This window comes from Bufo bufo, chromosome 6 (assembly GCF_905171765.1).
Source record: "Bufo bufo chromosome 6, aBufBuf1.1, whole genome shotgun sequence".
NCBI lineage: Eukaryota > Metazoa > Chordata > Amphibia > Anura > Bufonidae > Bufo > Bufo bufo.
Genome location: NC_053394.1, coordinates 281,503,809 through 281,521,723, shown reverse-complemented (window position 1 = coordinate 281,521,723; position 17,915 = coordinate 281,503,809). Strand labels below are relative to the sequence as shown.

The 17,915-nt window shown below is 45.6% G+C and overlaps 1 protein-coding gene across 1 annotated transcript in view; it reads right to left on the bottom strand.

The window, feature by feature from the left end:
* Positions 1–17,915, bottom strand: part of SMARCD2 (SWI/SNF related, matrix associated, actin dependent regulator of chromatin, subfamily d, member 2) — a 65,759-nt gene that overhangs the window by 23,134 nt on the left and 24,710 nt on the right. Inside the window, exons 2-3 of the mRNA XM_040439090.1 lie at positions 4,429–4,613; positions 3,282–3,324 (exon numbers count right to left, since the gene is read on the bottom strand). Coding sequence (XP_040295024.1) covers positions 3,282–3,324; positions 4,429–4,613 — 228 coding nt within the window. The remainder of the gene's footprint in view (positions 1–3,281; positions 3,325–4,428; positions 4,614–17,915) is intronic.

Sequence of the window (17,915 nt, the reverse complement as noted above, 5' to 3'; positions counted from 1 at the left end):
TGTTTAAGCTAGGGAAGCTGAGGTGGTTAAGGGCCAGTTCAGGTCTGAAGTCACTTTGTGGGGCTTACATAATAGAAACCACCCATAAATGGCCCCATTTTAGAAACTACACCCCTCAAGGTATTCAAAACTGATTTTACAAACTTTGTTAACCCTTTAGGTGTTCCACAAGAATTAAAGGAAAATGTAGATGAAATTTCAGAATTTTACTTTTTTGGCAGATTTTCCATTTTTTAATCCATTTTTCCCCACTAACAAAGCAGGGGTTAACAGCCAAACAAAACTCAATATTTATTTCCCCCGATTCTGTAGTTTATAGAAACACCCCATTGGTGATCATAAACTGCTGTACAGGCACACAGCAGGGCGCAGAAGGAAAGAAGCGCCATGTGGTTTTTGGAGGGCAGATTTCACTGGGATAATTTTAAGTTGCCATGTCACATTTAAAGACCCCCTGATGCACCACCAGAGTAGAAACTCCAAAAAAATGACCCCATTTTGGAAACTACGGGATAGGGTGGCAGTTTTGTTGGTACTATTTTAGGGTACATATGATTTTTGGGTGCTCTATATTACACTTTTTGTGAGGCAAGGTAACAAAAAATAGCTGTTTTGGCACAGTTTTTATTTAATTTTTTACAGTGTCCACCTGAGGGGTTAGTTCATGTGATATTTTTTTACAGCAGGTTGGTACGGACGCAGCAATATCTAATATGTATACTTTTTTTATTTAAGTTTTACACAATAAAAGCATTTTTAAAATAAATAAAAAAAACATGTTTTAGTGTCTCCATATTCTGAGAGCCATAGTTTCTTTTATTTTTTGGGCGATTGTCTTAGGTAGGATCTCAATTTTTGCAGGATGCAGGGGTGTGGAATTCCTATCGCCCGACGCCCGGGACATGTAGTTCCGGGCGCCGGGCAAGTAGTTTGAACAGTTGTTTAGCCCTGTGCGGGCAAATAGCAGGGACAGGTCGGTTGGGCAGTAATAGGAGCAGTCATATGCTAGCCGCGAGCTGACCGCTCCTACATCTATGTCAGCCTGCCCCTGCATCGTGCATATGAGTACCGTACATATCACTTCCTGCAGGCGGCCCCCGCTCCTCCCGGCTCCTGTATCGAAGTCTCAGCCCACCTGCCAGCACAGGAGCGCACAGTAAGTCAGCACACCGTCTCCAGAGACTGAGTAATTGCAGGCCAAGATGGGAGAAGAGGAGTGAGAGACCCCACGGCCCCCTGCAGATGAGCGTTCCTCCCGGAGCCTGTCCACATCGCAGCTCCCGGCCTGACCTGCAAGCGCTGACTGGGGTCACATAGCATTATACTGATTTATGATGCTATGTAACCCTTACAGTTCTGGAATGTGTTGGATAACACTGACAGCATTATGTCAGTGTTATCCAATACATTCCAGAACTGTAAGGGTTACATAGCATCATAAATCAGTACAATGCTATGTGACCCCAGTCAGCGCTTGCAGGTCAGGCCGGGAGCTGCGATGTGGACAGACTCCAGGAGGAACGCTCATCTGCAGGGGTGTCAGAAATAAAGGTTGTGCTGTCTGTCTTCTGAGGCTCTGGCCCTGCCTGCAATCTGCACTGCACGTGGCACTTAATAAACTATAATGTCTCCCTGTTGCCCCCATACAGTATAACGTCTCCTTGTGGCCCCCATACAGTATAACGTCTCCCTCTTGCCCCCATACAGTATAACGTCACCTTGGGGCTGCCCTAGTGCCCCATACAGTATAACGTCACCAAGCGGCTGCCCCCGCACAGTATAACGTCACCCTGTGGCCCCTGCCCCCATACAGTATAACGTCACCCTGTGGCCCCCGCCCCATACAATATAACGTCTCCCTGTGGCCCCCGCCCCCATACAGTATAACATCTCCCTGTGGCCCCCGCCCCCATACAGCATAACGTCTCCTTGTGGCCCCCGCCCCCATACAGCATAACGTCTCCTTGTGGCCCCCGCCCCCATACAGCATAACGTCTCCTTGTGGCCCCCGCCCCCATACAGCATAACGTCTCCTTGTGGCCCCCGCCCCCATACAGCATAACGTCTCCTTGTGGCCCTGCCCCCATACAGCATAATGTCTCCTTGTGGCCCCCGCCCCCATACAGCATAATGTCTCCTTGTGGCCCCCGCCCCATACAGCATAACGTCTCCTTGTGGCCCCCGCCCCATACAGCATAACATCGCCTTGTGGCCCCCGCCCCATACAGCATAACATCGCCTTGTGGCCCCCGCCCCATACATCATAACATCGCCTTGTGGCCCCCGCCCCATACAGCATAACATCGCCTTGTGTCCCCCGCCCCCATACAGTATAACGTTAGTATAAGTTCAGGACAAGTAGATGGTCATGAGGGACAAGTAGATTGAGCCTCCACTTTAGTCCTTCGACAAGTAGTTTTTTTTTTAATTTCCACACCCCTGAGGATGAGATGACGGTTTGCTTGGTACTATTTCGGGGTGTGTATGATTTTTTGATTGTGATGTAAGGTGACAAAAAAATTTGCTTTTTTTCACTATTAACACAATAAATGCATTTTTTAAACAAAAAAAAATAATCATGTTTTAGTGTCTCCATATTCTGAAAGCCATAGTTTTTTTAGTTTTTGCCTGATTGTTTTATCATAGTTTTTTTAGTTTTTGCCTGATTGTTTTATGTAGGGGCTAATTTTTTTGCAGGATGAGGTGATGGTTTGATTGGTACTATTTTGGGGTGCATATGCCATTTTGATTGCTTGGCGTTGCACTTTTTGTGATGTAAGGTGACAAAAAAAATTATTGTTTTAGCACAGTTTTTATTTTATTTTTTTCTACGGCATTAAGGTGAAAGGGTGGATCATGTGATATTTTTATAGAGCCGGTCGTTACGGATGCAGCAATACCCAAAATGTCTGCATGTCTGGTTTTCTTTTTTTTTTTTACAATTTTATGTGTGTTTTATTTTGGGAAAGGGGCTTTTTTTTTACCGTGTCATACAAGGGGTTAATAAGCCGGCTTCGGTGTTTACACCGATGCCAGCGTATACAGCAGGGGCCCAACTGTCAGTGACTTCCGGGTCTGTGCCGCTGATTGGGCGGGCGCAGTTCGTGCACCTGCCCGATCAGCCCGCCGTACATGTATGGCACTGGTCCTTAAGTCATGTCCACCAGCAGCGTACATGTACGGCGAGGGTCCTTAAGGGGTTAGCAGTAAGATCTGCATAAAGTTTGTAAACTCCCTTAAGAAATCAAATTAGGTGTCAAAGAAAGTAAACAGAAACTTACCCTCTGTGGTAAAACCTTATCGGCCATTTTCCTTCTCTTCATTCTAGAAATTCAATAAAGGGGCAACGATTAAAAAGGGTTTATCCCATGATTAATGTAAAAATGAAAATCATATAATACCTGACAATCTCTTTCTAACAAAGCTAGAACCAGCCCTGTACCTCACATAGATCCAGAGATCTCCCCATTCATTGCTCTACTTGATTTATATCAAGCTGACAGCTCAAGGGGAGTGTCTTTTCTACTGCAGCTAAGGGGGCGTGTCCATGCTCTGCCTATCACAGCTCAGGAGGCAGTTGTAGGATTAAACTGAGCATGTGCGGCCACCTCAGTGAGCAGGACAAAGAAATAAGAAAAGGAACAAACAGCAGGTGGCGTCATAGAGATAAATTTTATTGAATAACTCAGTGACTATGCTAAATTTTTAGTTACATGTAATTACAAAAGTATTCAGATCCAGGAGCTGGTGTGAAAACTAGAATATTTTTTCTGGAACAACCCCTTTAAATTATTACATTATCTTACAAAGTACCAATGTATTTAAAGGGGTTGTCACTTTAGATAATTATTACTTGTAAGAAGAGAGCCTTGGCAATAAGTAGACAACAACATGTACCCATTCTGGGAACCACAGTTGTAATCTGTGGGAAAACCCTGCAGTAAGGCCTCATGCACACGACCGTACGTATTTTGGGGTCCACAAAACGCAGATCTGCAAAAGACCGTGTCAGTTTTTTTCCAGACCCACTGGCTTCAATGGGTCTGTGGTCCACATTCTGTGGCCAAGTATAGGACATGTTCTATCTTTTTGAGAACAGACTTATGGATGCGGAAAGCACACGGACGGACACGATCCGCACTTCCGCACTTCCGTTCCGCAAAAAAATAGAACATGTCCTATTCTTGTCCGCAATTGCGGACAAGAACAGGCATATTCTAGTAGTGCCGGCAATGTGCGGTCCGCAAAATGCGGAACGCACATTGCTGCTGTCCGTGTTTTGCGGATCCGTGGATTAAAGTTGATAAGTCTGGAGAAAAAGGATGTAACACCGCCTAAAAAAAAAAAATTGTGGGATGCCCCTTTAACATGAGCAGTTGTGAACGATCCTCTGAGACTTTAAACAAAAGACCCTTTATGACTACTTACCCCCTTCTCTGGTTCGGTACAGAAGGATGTCCTTGTGGAGTCAAAAGCCTTTTTCTAAATGAGTCCATCAACATAGAGTTCATACCAGGTCGCATAGGGGACCCTGGTCCATATGTGGGGAGCATAGGAGATCCAACTGGCATGCCCGGTAGTGGTATTCGGGCACCGAGCATCATACCCGGGCGCTGAAAAACAAAATAAAGAAAGTGGAAATCAGAAGGATTCTGGTAATAGGCTAGAGATAAAAACAGAATGCAAAGAAGAATGTACTTTACGGTTACTTGATTTATATACAGATAATTGGTCTCAGTCATTGACAAACCTGTGCATCGAAATACACCGAGCCATGCCATCTGTTACCGTGGTCGTAAACTTGTGTACAAAGCATGTAAAGTAGTTCTGTACTATAAACTGTATTAAAAAGCAGCATCGAGAGGAGACCTTGGGGCCAGAATGGTGTATAATGTATATCTGCTCATCCAGGGAGAGGAGATGCATATATGACGTATGTGCCTAGACCGCAATACAGCTCCTCGAGCCTATATATAAGTAGTTGGTCCTGAGTAGATTATAAAAGCACAATACATAAGTTACATATCCAGCAACACGTGTGTATCTTCAAAAGAAGCACCCGCCCAGGACCTCTGCAGACCAATGTCCAGCCATGGTTACAGGCTACAACTCCTGCATCAACCCCTTTAACTCTTCTATCTGTAGGTTTTTGAGAAGTAAAGAGACTGTTCAGACCGTAGAAATACCGTAAGGTTTAGCAAGGGTAAAACCACATGCTGTGGTCGTGCGGTCAAGTACCACGCCGCAAATTAGGCAGCAGCTTCTCCTTATCTAAATAATGAAGACTGCACTGTGTAGGTGGTCGGAATTGTTAATGGGTACGCAGTATTGAAGGTGCCGTGCAGCCATTAACAATGCAGACCGTCAATACAGTGCAGTCTTCCCATCTTAGACATTGAGGGCATATCGCTGGGATATGGACCCACACCTACACAAAGTTCTGGAGGGCTCACCGCGTATTAACGCCCACCCTCCATGACAGCGCTGTCAGCTCCATAGAAGTCAATATAGAGGCGGCCGTGCTTGCACCTCCCATTCATTTCAATAGGACTCGGTTTGGCTATTTTCGGCGCTCCTATAGGGATGAATGGAGGGCAACGGCGGCGCGCCCTCTGGGACTTTGTGGCCTCTGTTCTAAGTATAGTTGTGAGTCCCAGAGGTGGGACCCGCACCTATAAGACATTGAGGGACATACCCTAGCCATGTGCCCCCAATGTCTGAGATGAGAATAACCCTTAGAGGACCGGGTAATTTTACGTTTTTGCATTTTCGTTTTTTACTCCCAGCCTTCCTTAGAGTCATAACTTTTTTATTTTTCCGTTCACATAGCCACAGGTGTTTTTTCTTTTTTTGTTTTTTTTTACGGTGTTCACTATGCGGTAAAATTGACCTGTTACCTTCATTCTCCTGGTCAGTACAATTACAACGATACCACAATTGTATTGTTTTTCTTACATTTTAACACAGAAAAAAAATTCAAAACCAACAATCATTCTTTACGGGGCGATCTGTTCTTTTCAGTGATACCATTTTGAAGTGTGTGTGACTTTTTTTTTATCACTTTTTATAAAATGAGTTGAAGTGACAAAAAAAAAAGGCAATTTTTTTCCATTACACCATTCGGGAATAATATTGTTATATTTTAATAGTACAGGCAGTTTTGCATGTAGCGATGCCCATGAGGTTTATTTATTTTATTTGTTAAGTATTTTGGGGAAAGGGGGGTGATTTCAACTTTTATATCTTTTTTATAAACTTTTTTTTAGTCACCCTAGGCGACTATAACTGGCAATCATTAGATTGCCAATTGTGTTCATTAATGGCTATATAGCCATCACTGAACACTTCATTTCCAATATAACCATACTGTGCTGCCACCTGGTGGCCTGTATTGGTATATTCCACTAATTGCTGAAGCCTGCTTGAGGCTTTGGGCTATTACAGCAGCATAACAGGTTGCCCGATCTCAGCCGGGGAAAACGCTGTTAGGGGAGCGCACGTCTCCTACTTCTGGCCTGCTCAGATGCCGTGGTCACATTTCACTATGGCATCTTCGGGGTGAAATGTATGGCTGATCGCATACATGTGCCGTGTCTCCATCTTCCAGTCCCCTTTAAAAGGGGTTGTCTGGGTTCAGAGCTGAACCTGGACATACCTCCATTTTCACCCAGGAAGCCCCCCTGACATGAGCATCGGAGCAGTTCATGCTCCGATGCTCTCCTTTGCCCTGTGCTAAATCGCGCAGGGCAAAGGCATTTTTTGGAGATCCGGTGACGTACCAGGCTCTCCATGGGGCTGCCAGGAACCCCGGCACTGATGGGAGGGCTTTAGCGCTGCTCTAGCCAGTAAAACGGCAAGGGCAGCGGTAAAGCCCGCCCATCGGAGCCGGTGACATCACCGAACACACTGCCGGGCGGAAGTTAAACTTCCGCCCAGCAGTGTGTTATGATAAACAAAAGAGCCCTTGCCCTGCGCGATTTAGCGCATGCAAAGGGAGTGCAGCGGAGCATGAGATGCTCCGATGCTAGCCTCAGGGGGGCTGCCTGGGTGAAAATAAGGGTATGTCAGCTCTGAACCCGGACAACCCCTTCAAGAGGCATTTATAATGAGCAACGTTTTAAAAGGTGACACAAAATGTTGTGGCCAGGTGCACAGTACGACAGGTAACCCTCTGCCATACTATCTTTAAAAAAGGCACAGCTACATTGCACATGCACCAAATTAAAAAAAAAAACCATATGCCTTGTTCATAAATATGGTGCAAAAAAGAGAACCCAAAGACACTTTAAATTGACACCAACAAAACCATAATGTCCCCCTAAAACATTTGCAATACAACACAATAATATCCTGGGGGTTTGTAAGAAGAAAACTACAAATCCCAGAATGCCATCAAAGCTACAGAATCTCCTTGCACGCTGGGACTTGTAGTTTCGGCAAGTACTCTGCCCCCCATTAAACTAAGCTATAAATACTGCGCTGACCGGAAAATCCTTTCCTTGAACATAAACTTCTGGAAGCTTCCACATTATTCTCGCCAGAACCTCCAGGGTGTGCGGTACTCTGTCGCTGAATCTAATTGGTCGTTGCGCGTCATGTGACGGGGATTATCGTTCCCTGCTCGAGGCTTCCGAACTACAGGTTCCATAATGCAATGCATCGCTTTGATATTTACGCGCCATTTTCCCTGAGATTGCACAAATCCGTGTAAATTGCAGATATGAATAGTGGATTAATAGCTCATGTATGGAAGTACTGTGTAATTAATAGCCAATTATATTAATACATAAATTAGCTCTCGCTGATATTATACCGGCAGAGGCTGCCTTCTCTGAGAGAATTGCTGGTGCTGAAGCCTGCAGATAAAACGTGAATTATAAGCGTAATTCAGTACGGCAGGCCGTAAACTGCGTCTTCTGAGGTAAGAGAAATGTGATTTACACGTCAGCCATGTCAGGTAGAAAGTACAGATAAGGTCATATATATATATATTATCGTGAGTGGCCTGTGGTGGTATCCTGCCGAGGAGGAAAATACGCCATCTACTGGGGGGTGTAGGTATAGGAGCCTTAACCCTTTCAGGACCAGGCGATGTGCAGTTTTTTTTTCATTATCGCTTTTTATTCCCAGCCTTCCCAAAGCCATAACTTTTTCCCCCCCCGATGTTCAGTTTTTTCCACACGAGTGCAATACGTTTTGCACGCGCGTGAGAAAATACTGAATGTGGTACCCAGAACCAAACCCGGACTTCTTCACTGAAGTTCGTGTTCGGTGTTCTGTAGATTTTATTATTTTACATTATAACATGGTTATAATGGAAAATAATAGCATTCTGAATACAGAATGCTAAGTATAATGTCAATTGAGGCTTAAAAAAAAAAAAAAAAAAAAAAAAAAACATAACTCGCCTCATCCACTTTATCACACAGCCGCCATTGTCTTCATTCTTCTTCTTCTTTCGGGACCTGCAAAAGGACCTTTGAATGTAATTGCGCTCACCACGTGGTGACGTCAGCGCAGGTCCTGCTGAATGAAGATATATCTTCATTCAGCAGGACCTGCGCTGACGTCACTGCGCTCACCGCGTGGTGAGCGCGATTGCATCATCAAAAGGTCCTGAAAGAAGAAGATGAAGATGATGATGTTGCCGGCTGCACTATCAAGTAGATGGAGGAGAGTTAATTTTTTTCCCCCTCAAGGCACATTTTACTAAGCCTTCTGTATTAAGAATGCTATTATTTCCCCTATAACCATGTTATAAGGGAAAATAATATAGTAAATTGACTTTAATGGGGTCGCTCATCCCCATCATCTCCTAGCAACCATCCATGACAATCGCACCGCATCCGCACTTGCTTGCGGATGCTTGCGATTTTCACACATCCTCATTAATTTCTATGGGGCCTGCGTTGCGTGCAAAATGCAGAATATAGAACATGCTGCGATTTTCACGCAACGCACAAATGATGGGTGAAAATCGCCGCTCATCTGCACAGCCCCATTGAAGTGAATGAGTCCGGATTCAGTGCGGGTGCAATGCGCTCACCTCACAAAACTCGTCCGTGTGAAAGGGGCCTTACAGTTGCATACAGTGTAGAAAAAAAATTCCAAATGGGGTGGAATTATAAAACAAAAAAAAACACAATTCCGTTATAGTTTTCTGAGTTTTGTTTTTATGGTGTTTACTAAGCAGTAAAACTGACCGGTTACCCTGTTACTTTAATTCTCTGGGTCAGTACGATTACAGCGATACCACATATGTATATTTTTTTTGTTTTGTTTGAATACTGAAAAAAATTAGTTTTTTTTTCTTTGAATCTCTATATTCTGTACTAACGTTTTGATATTTATGCTGTGTTTGTAGGAGGTGACTTTTTTTTCCCATTTCACCATTTGCCATATAGGATAAATATTGCTCTATTTTAATAGTACAGGCGTTTTCGCACGTGGCAGTACCCATGATGTTTATTTTTTTAATTGTTTATGTACTTTCATTTTAAGGCTACATGCACACGACCGTTGTGTGTTTTGCGTTCCGCAAATTGCGGATCCTCAAAACACGGATGACGTCCGTGTGCGTTCTGCAATTTGCGGAACGGCACGGACAGGCATTAATATAACTGCCTATTCTTGTCCGCAAAATGAACAAGAATTGGACAGGTTATATTTTTTTTGCGGACCACGGAACGGAGCAACGGATGCGGTCAGCAGAGGGAGTGCTGTCCCCATATTTTGCGGCCCCATTGAAGTGAATGGGCTCGCATCCAAACCAACGGTCGTGTCCATGTAGCCCAACTTTGGGGAAAGGGGGAAGAAGTATGAATAAAATTTTATTTATTTATACAGAGCCGGATGAGTGCAGGAGCTGTCGGGTCTTTCACAGACCTCAATCAGCCCTGCACAAAAAAAAAAGTGAAGTTAAATGTCCCCCAGAGGTCTTGTATCACCTTATGGAGGACGAAAAGTGTAAAAAAAAAAAAAAAAAAAAGTGTTAAAAAAAATAAAATAAGAATGGTTACGCATGTAAAAAAAAAATAATAAAAAAATACCCAAGTAAGGAATAAAAAAAATAAATTAAAAATAGATTTTTTTTAAAATAGAATAGACATATTTGGTATTGCCGCGTCTGTGACGGTCGGCTCTATAAATATATCACATGATCCACCCAGTCCGATAAACACCATAAAAAAAATAAAAATAAAAACTGTCAATAAAAGCCATTTTTGTCACCTTACATCACAAAAAGTGCAACACCAAGTGATCAAAAAGGCGTATGTCCCACAAAATGGTACCAATAAAACAGTCACCTCATCCCGCAAAAAATGAGCCCCAACATAAGACAATCATAAAAAAAATAAAAAAAATATACATTAAAGAGGACGTTTCACCGATTATTACACTATGAACAAACTATACAGACATGTAGAGCGGCGCCTGGGGATCTCACTGCACTTACTATTATCCCCGGGTGCCGCTCCGTTCTCCCGTTATGCCCTCCGGTATCTCCGCTCACTAAGTTATAGTAGGCGGAGATTCCAGTCCCTAAGTTATGGTAGGCGGAGTCTGCCCTTGTTCTGCTCTAGCGCTGGCCAATCGCAGCGCAGAGCTCACAGCCTGGGAGGTTTTTCGCATTGCAGAGGCTGTGAGCTCTGCAATGCGATTGGCCAGCGCTACAGAAGAACAAGGGCAGACTCTGCCTACCATAACTTAGGGAACGGAGATACCAGAGGGCATAGCAGGAGAACGGAGCGGCGCCCAGGGATAATAGTAAGTGCAGTGAGATCCCCGGGCGCCGCTCTACATGTCTGTATAGTTAGTTCATAGTGTAATAATCGGTGAAAGGTCCTCTTTAAAACATAATTTTTCCATTTCATCCACCATGACGGCCCACCTTGACCCTTGACCTCTGTAGGGGCAGGAACACATAGAGAGTTTAAGAACCCCCCACCCCTCCACCTCCTCAGTGCTTTCCTGCCCCTACAGGGGCCAACACGTGGAGAGGATCCTCCTCAGGGAGGATTACATCGTTAGTTTTTACTTTGCAGGTTCTCCAGCTGGCCTCCCGCGGCATGGGCTAAGGCTGGCCAGCTTGGAACATCGAGGACCCTCGTCTCGGCCTATGCTGAGGCCTGTGGCCCTCCCCCATACCTCTCGTACTTCCTTCCCTCCTTAGGGAAGCAGTCGGGGGTGCCGGATTCACGGGCGCGCGGTGTGCGGTATGCGACGTTCTTCCTCTGCATGCTGTGCGCTTGTGACCGGCTGGGGGAGCAGGTACGGCGAGGAGGCAGGCCGGACGCCGCACGCATCCTCTCATAGGCTCGTGTGGCACCGGCTCTTGCCGTCACTAGAGGCGCAGCTTGATGACGTCAGACGCCGGGAAATTTGAAAAGGAAAGTAGACCGCGGTTCCCTCCAGCTCTTGCCTGCAGCACCGCGATGTCTGAGACACCTGCTCCCCGCCAGGAAGGCCCTGATCCCACTACTGCCAGTACCGTGAGTCCCCTTCTGGGGGGTATATATTTCAGTCTTTTGACATTGAAATTCTAATTGGCATATCTGGTTGTTTCCTCTCCAGGGCAGCAAGGAGTCAAAGCCAAAGTCCAAACTCCTAAAATGCTGCGCTTGTTCTAAGCGTCTCCCTGAGAACTACAAAAAAAGGTTGTGCAAATCTTGCACATCGGAAATTTGGAAAGAAGAACAACCAGATATTCTGTCTGAAATGAAATCTTTTATTGCAGACGAAATTAAGTCCTCTTTAGCCACCCTGACAACCCCCGCTAGTACTCCTATCCCCTCCAAGAAACGCAAGTTGTCCGCTATCTCCTCCTCTGAGGGCGAGGAGGTGGAAGTGGCTTCCATCTCATCCAGACAATTTCCTAATGAGGAACCCTTGTCTGACGGGGAAATTCCGGACGAGGATAAAAAATATTTCTTCTCCGCTGATGAAATGGAGGAGCTGCTGAGAGCAGTTAGATCCACAATGGGTATCGAGGATACCCCTAAACCTCGTACGGTACAAGACGAAATGTTTGGGGGCCTTAGATCTAAATCCCCTATAGTTTTTCCCATTAATGAAAATATAAAGGAGATGATAATGGAAGAATGGTCAGACCCGGAGAAGAGGTTAGGCGTTCCTAAGGAGTTCAGAAACAGGCTCTGCTTTGATCCGACTGAATGCAAACTTTACAATCAGACCCCTAAAGTGGATCTACAAGTGGCTAAGGTAGTAAAGAAGACCGCTCTACCCTTTGAAGACTCCTCACAGTTGAACGATCCTATGGATAGAAAGGCGGACGGGCTCCTAAAAAAATCCTGGGAATCAGCCATGTTTGGGGTCAAGACTAATATCGCTGCTACTTCTGTTGCTAGAGCAATGTATATATGGCTAGGGGAGTTGGACGTACACCTGAAAAATAAAACCCCAAGAGAAGAGATCAGAGACTCGCTCCCTCTTCTACGCTCCGCCACTGCATTTCTGGCCGATGCTTCTGCAGAGTCGATCCGCTTCTCAGCCAAGGATGCGGCTCTTTCTAATGCAGCCCGGCGGGCGTTATGGATGAAGGCCTGGTCCGGGGACAAGGCTTCCAAGGCTAAACTCTGCTCCATCCCCTTCTCAGGGGAATTTGTCTTCGGTCCCACTTTGGATAAAATCCTAGAGGGGGCAGCAGACAAGAAAAAGGGGTTCCCAGAGGAGAAAGATTCTAAAAAGAAGCCCTTTCGTCAATTCCAGCCTCAGCAGAGATCCTACAGGGGGAAAGGGAAAACTGGCCGATGGAGCTATCCCAAAGGAGGGAGAGGAAGAGGCTTCATACTCAACCCCCAAAATAGACCAAACAAACAGCAGTGACGCCTGAGTAGGTGGGGCGACTGATTGGTTTTCTATCTTCCTGGAAACAGGTAACTTCAAATCCCTGGGTTCTAAATGTAATCTCTCAGGGCTACAAGATAGAATTCGCATCAGTCCCCCCAGGAAGATTCTGCATCTCACACCAGCGCAGATCAGAACTTCCAAAAATTTGGCAGGGCGTCCAAGACCTCTTGGACCTAGGGGTGATTTAAAGGGTCCCTATCCCAGAGGAAAGGAGAGGGTTTTATTCCAGCCTTTTTTTAATAAAAAAGCCAGACCAATCCTTTCGCACCATTATAAACTTAAAACCCCTAAACAAGTCCATTCTATACAGGAGGTTCAGGATGGAAACAATCCCATCCATAATTCCCCTGATCCTGAAGGGGGCGTTCATGACATCGATCGATTTAAAGGACGCCTACTACCACGTCCCCATTCATCATCTCTCTCAGAGGTATCTAAGATTTGCTATAAAGGGTCAAGACGGATCAATCCATCACTTTCAATATGTGGCCCTTCCCTTCAGTATCTCCTCGGCCCCCAGGGTCTTCACAAAAGTAGTAGTAGAGATGGTGGCCTATCTTCGTCAAGAGGGAATTACAATCATCCCATATCTCGACGACTTCCTGATTCTGGGCAAAACAGAGTCCGAGAACCTCCGAGCTACACAAAGATTCTCGGAATTCCTAAACAATCTCGGCTGGATCATAAATCTAAAGAAATCCACCCTAATCCCATCCAGGAGAATAAGGTTCCTGGGTGTGGAGCTGGACTCATCCCTGTTAAGAACCTTCCTCCCTCGGGACAAGGCCACGACTCTAGTGGAAAAGATCCGAGCATTTCAGAGGTCTCGCAGTTGCTCCATCCGGAAGGCCATGAGTCTCCTGGGAAGCCTAACAGCCTGCATCCCTTCGGTTGCCTGGTGCCAAGGCCACACAAGGGTGATCCAGAGTTGGATCCTAGGCATCTGGGACGGGAAGCAGGTAAGTCTGGACAAGACTTTCCGGATCCCGCAGGCCGTAAAAACAGACCTAGACTGGTGGAAAGAAAGAGGAAGACTGCTTGGAGGCCTACAGTGGCAGAACCATCCGGCAGTTCAGGTTATCACGGACGCAAGCCTCGGAGGCTGGGGTGCAAAGATTGGAGATCATCTTCTACAGGGCTCCTGGCCAGCCGAGATACGAGTCAAATCCTCAAACTACAGAGAGCTGTATGCAGTCCTGGAGGCGTTAGTAAGGGGAGAGAGTTTTTTAAAAGGGCAACACCTAAGAGTAATGTCCGACAACACCACAACGGTGGCCTATCTGCGACATCAAGGAGGGACAAGGTCACGGCCTTTGGGTGTGTTAGCAAGAAGAATCTTCTCCTGGGCAGAAGAGAACGTCTTATCTCTCTCCGCCATCCACCTAAAGGGCTGCGAAAATACGATAGCAGATTTCCTGAGCAGGAGGACGATAGATCCAGGAGAATGGTCTCTGAACAGGGACATCTTCCGGAAGATCTCGGAAAGATGGGGCCGTCCGGAGGTAGACTTGTTCGCCTCCAGAAAGAATGCGCAGGTGGAATGCTTCTGCTCCCTAAACCGGGAAGACAGACCCTGGGCAATCGATGCCCTATCGATACACTGGAATTGGAACCTGGCCTACGCCTTCCCCCCAATACCTCTTCTTCCCAGGGTCATCCAGAAACTCCTAGGGGAACCAACTACTCTGATCTTAATAGCCCCTTTGTGGCCGAAGAGGAGTTGGTTCTCCACTCTAAAACAGCTATCGCTGGAGGATCCATGGGAAATCCCTTTCCAGAAAGATGTTCTAGTCCAGGGCCCTCTACTTCATCCAGACCCCGGGATATTCAAACTGTCAGTCTGGATCCTGAGAGCGAGACATTAAGAAACAGGGGTCTTTCAGAAAAAGTGATATCTACCCTAAGGGCCAGTAGGAAAAATGTGACGTCTGCCATCTACCTAAAGATCTGGAAGAGATACTGTTCCTGGTTAGGAGTGGAGCGCCCAGACACCTCCTCCCCTCCCATCAATAGGATCTTGGATTTTCTACAGTGCGGCTTGGAATTGGGCCTAAGACCTAGTACCCTGAAAGTCCAGGTTTCTGCTCTCAGCTCCTTTTATGACTGCAGCCTAGCTAACCACAGATGGATCAGGAGGTTCTTTAGAGCGGTTTCAAGATTGAGACCCTCTCTGAAATCAAGGGCTCCTACTTGGGACCTTAACATAGTCCTAGAAGGCCTAACAAAACCTCCCTTCGTACCGTTATCAGAAATCTCTTTAAAACACCTTTCCCTAAAAACTGCCTTTTTAATTGCTATCACCTCAGCAAGACGTATTGGAGAGATCCAGGCCCTTTCTTGTAGGGAACCCTACCTCCAGATCACCCAAGATCACATCCGTTTAACTCTCGATCCAGGTTTTCTCCCAAAAGTAGTCTCTCCCTTCCATCGGGAACAGGAGATCTTTCTACCTTCCATCCCCAGATCTGAATCTTCAGGGTCTAGTGTTAATTTACATCTCTTAGATGTCAGGGATACAGTGATCCAGTACCTGGATTATACCAGGGATTTTAGGGTTGATGGCAATCTCCTTGTTCAGTTTTCGGGGAAAAATAAGGGAAAGAAACTAGCTAGGTCTTCCATAGCCAGATGGATCAGATCCACCATTGAATATTGTTACAGGTTCCAGAATATACCCAGTCCTGATAATGTTAAGGCCCACTCTACTAGGGCCACTGCCTCCTCTTGGGCTGAGAAAGGAGGAGTCTCGCTTGACCAGATTTGCAAGGCTGCAACCTGGTCAAGCACCAATACCTTTGTAAAACATTACCGTCTTAATCTTCCGGATTCGAATGAAACTCTTTTCGGCCGGAGGGTTTTACAGGCGTTATCCCCACCCTTTTAGTTATTTGTTATGTCTCAAGGTGGGCCGTCATGGTGGATGAAATGGAAAAACCGCAATTAGACTTACCGGTAATTCCGTTTCCTTGAATCCACCATGACGGCCCATACTATTCCCCTTCCCAAAAAAAAAAAAAAAAAAAAAAAAAGGGGAGATATATGCTTACGAATATATCTTTTCATACTTACGTACTTTAGGATAGATAGGAGTTTAAGGGTATGGATTAATATCCTTTTACTTTTGTTCCACCTTTTCGGGTAATTGTAAAGCACTGAGGAGGTGGAGGGGTGGGGGGTTCTTAAACTCTCTATGTGTTCCTGCCCCTACAGAGGTCAAGGGTCAAGGTGGGCCGTCATGGTGGATTCAAGGAAACGGAATTACCGGTAAGTCTAATTGCGTTTTTTTTGTTTCAAAAATGCTATTCTTGTGTAAAACTTAAATAAATAAGAAAAAGTATACATATTAGGTATCGCCACGTACGTAACGATCTGCTCTATAAAAATGTCACCTGAACTAACCCCTCAGATGAACGCTGTAAAGATAAATAAATAAAAACTGTGCTAAAACAACCAATTCTTTTGTCACCTTGCCCCCATAAAGTGTCATAATGAATGATCAAAATATCATATGTACCCCAAATAGTAACAATAAAACTGGCACCTTATCCCCTAGTTTCCAAAATGGGGTCAAAGAGTTTCTACTGTAAGGGTGCATCAGGGGGGCTTCAAATGGGACATGGCATCTAAAAACCAGTTCAGCAAAATCTGCCTTCCAAAAACCATGTGGCGTTCCTTTTCTTCTGCGCCTGCCGTGTGGGTAATACAGCGCCACATACCTCTTACATCCAGTGACGTCTCTTTGATGTAGATGATGTTCTCTTTCCTCATCTTCTCCCTTCAGACCAGACCACCATTTTTCAGCCATTTCTCATCTCTGCAGTTTGACAAACAAAATCTTAGTTTACTACTTTTCCATCATCCTCCCATCTTCTGGACAAATCATCCTACCACCCCCAATACTGTTCCGCTGTGCTCCCCAATACTATACTGCAAAAACAGATAAACCCCCTGATAATAGTAGTACCATGCAGATAGTGCCCTTCAATAATTATTGGCACACAGTGCCCTAAAATATCTGCGCCCAGCAAATAGTGCCCCATACTAATAGTGTAAACATAACGTCCCACAAAAATAATTGCGGTAAGCTGATACTGTGCCAAGGTGCCCCCACAGTAATAGTGCTCCCAAAAGTCCCACCAATAGGAATAATTCTCTGCTAGAGCACACATGGTAGTAATAGTGCTCCTACAGCACCCTCAACATGTCCCCACTGTGCCCCAGAAGTAATAATGCTCCTATAGTGCCCATACTAGTAATCATGTTCCCCATAGACACCCAGTAGTAATAAAGCCCATCATAATGCCCCCCAGTAGTAATAATTCTCCTTATAATGTGCCAGTGCAAAAAATACCCCCTATATAGTGCCCCCAGTAAATGCCCCATAGTGCTCCTCTCCCCCCTTCTTCCTAAAGCCCTCAGTGTCCCCCATAATTTGCAAGTATAAAATACCCCTTCTTAGTGACCTCCCCATAGATGACCCCATAGTACTCCTCTCTCCTCTTCCCCATAGTACCCACCATAATGTGCCCCTATACAGAGCCCTCCTTACAAAATACCCCTTCTTTGTGGCCTCAGTAGGTGCCCCCGATAATGTGCCAGTAAGAAGTGCTCCAAGGATGCCCCCATAGTGCCACCAATAATGTGTCAGTAAAATATGCCCCCATAGATGTCCCCCAATAATGTGCCAGTAACAAGTGCCCCCATAGATGCCCCCCAATCATGTGCCAGTAACAAGTGCGCCCATAGATGCCCCCCAATCATGTGCCAGTAACAGGTGCTCCCATAGATGCCCCCCAATCATGTGCCAGTAACAGGTGCCCCCATAAATGCCCCCCAATCATGTGCCAGTAGTAGTACCATATAAAAAAAATAAACACATACATACCTCCATCAGGCTGTCAGCGATGCGATGCAGGCCTTTTTCGGGCTGTGTCCTGCACTGTATGGCTCAGGCGGTGTGATGATGTCATCGCGCCGCATGCACCGGCCTCTGATAGGCTGCAGGCACTAGGCCTGCAGCCTATCAGAGGAACGGGGAAGGGAGA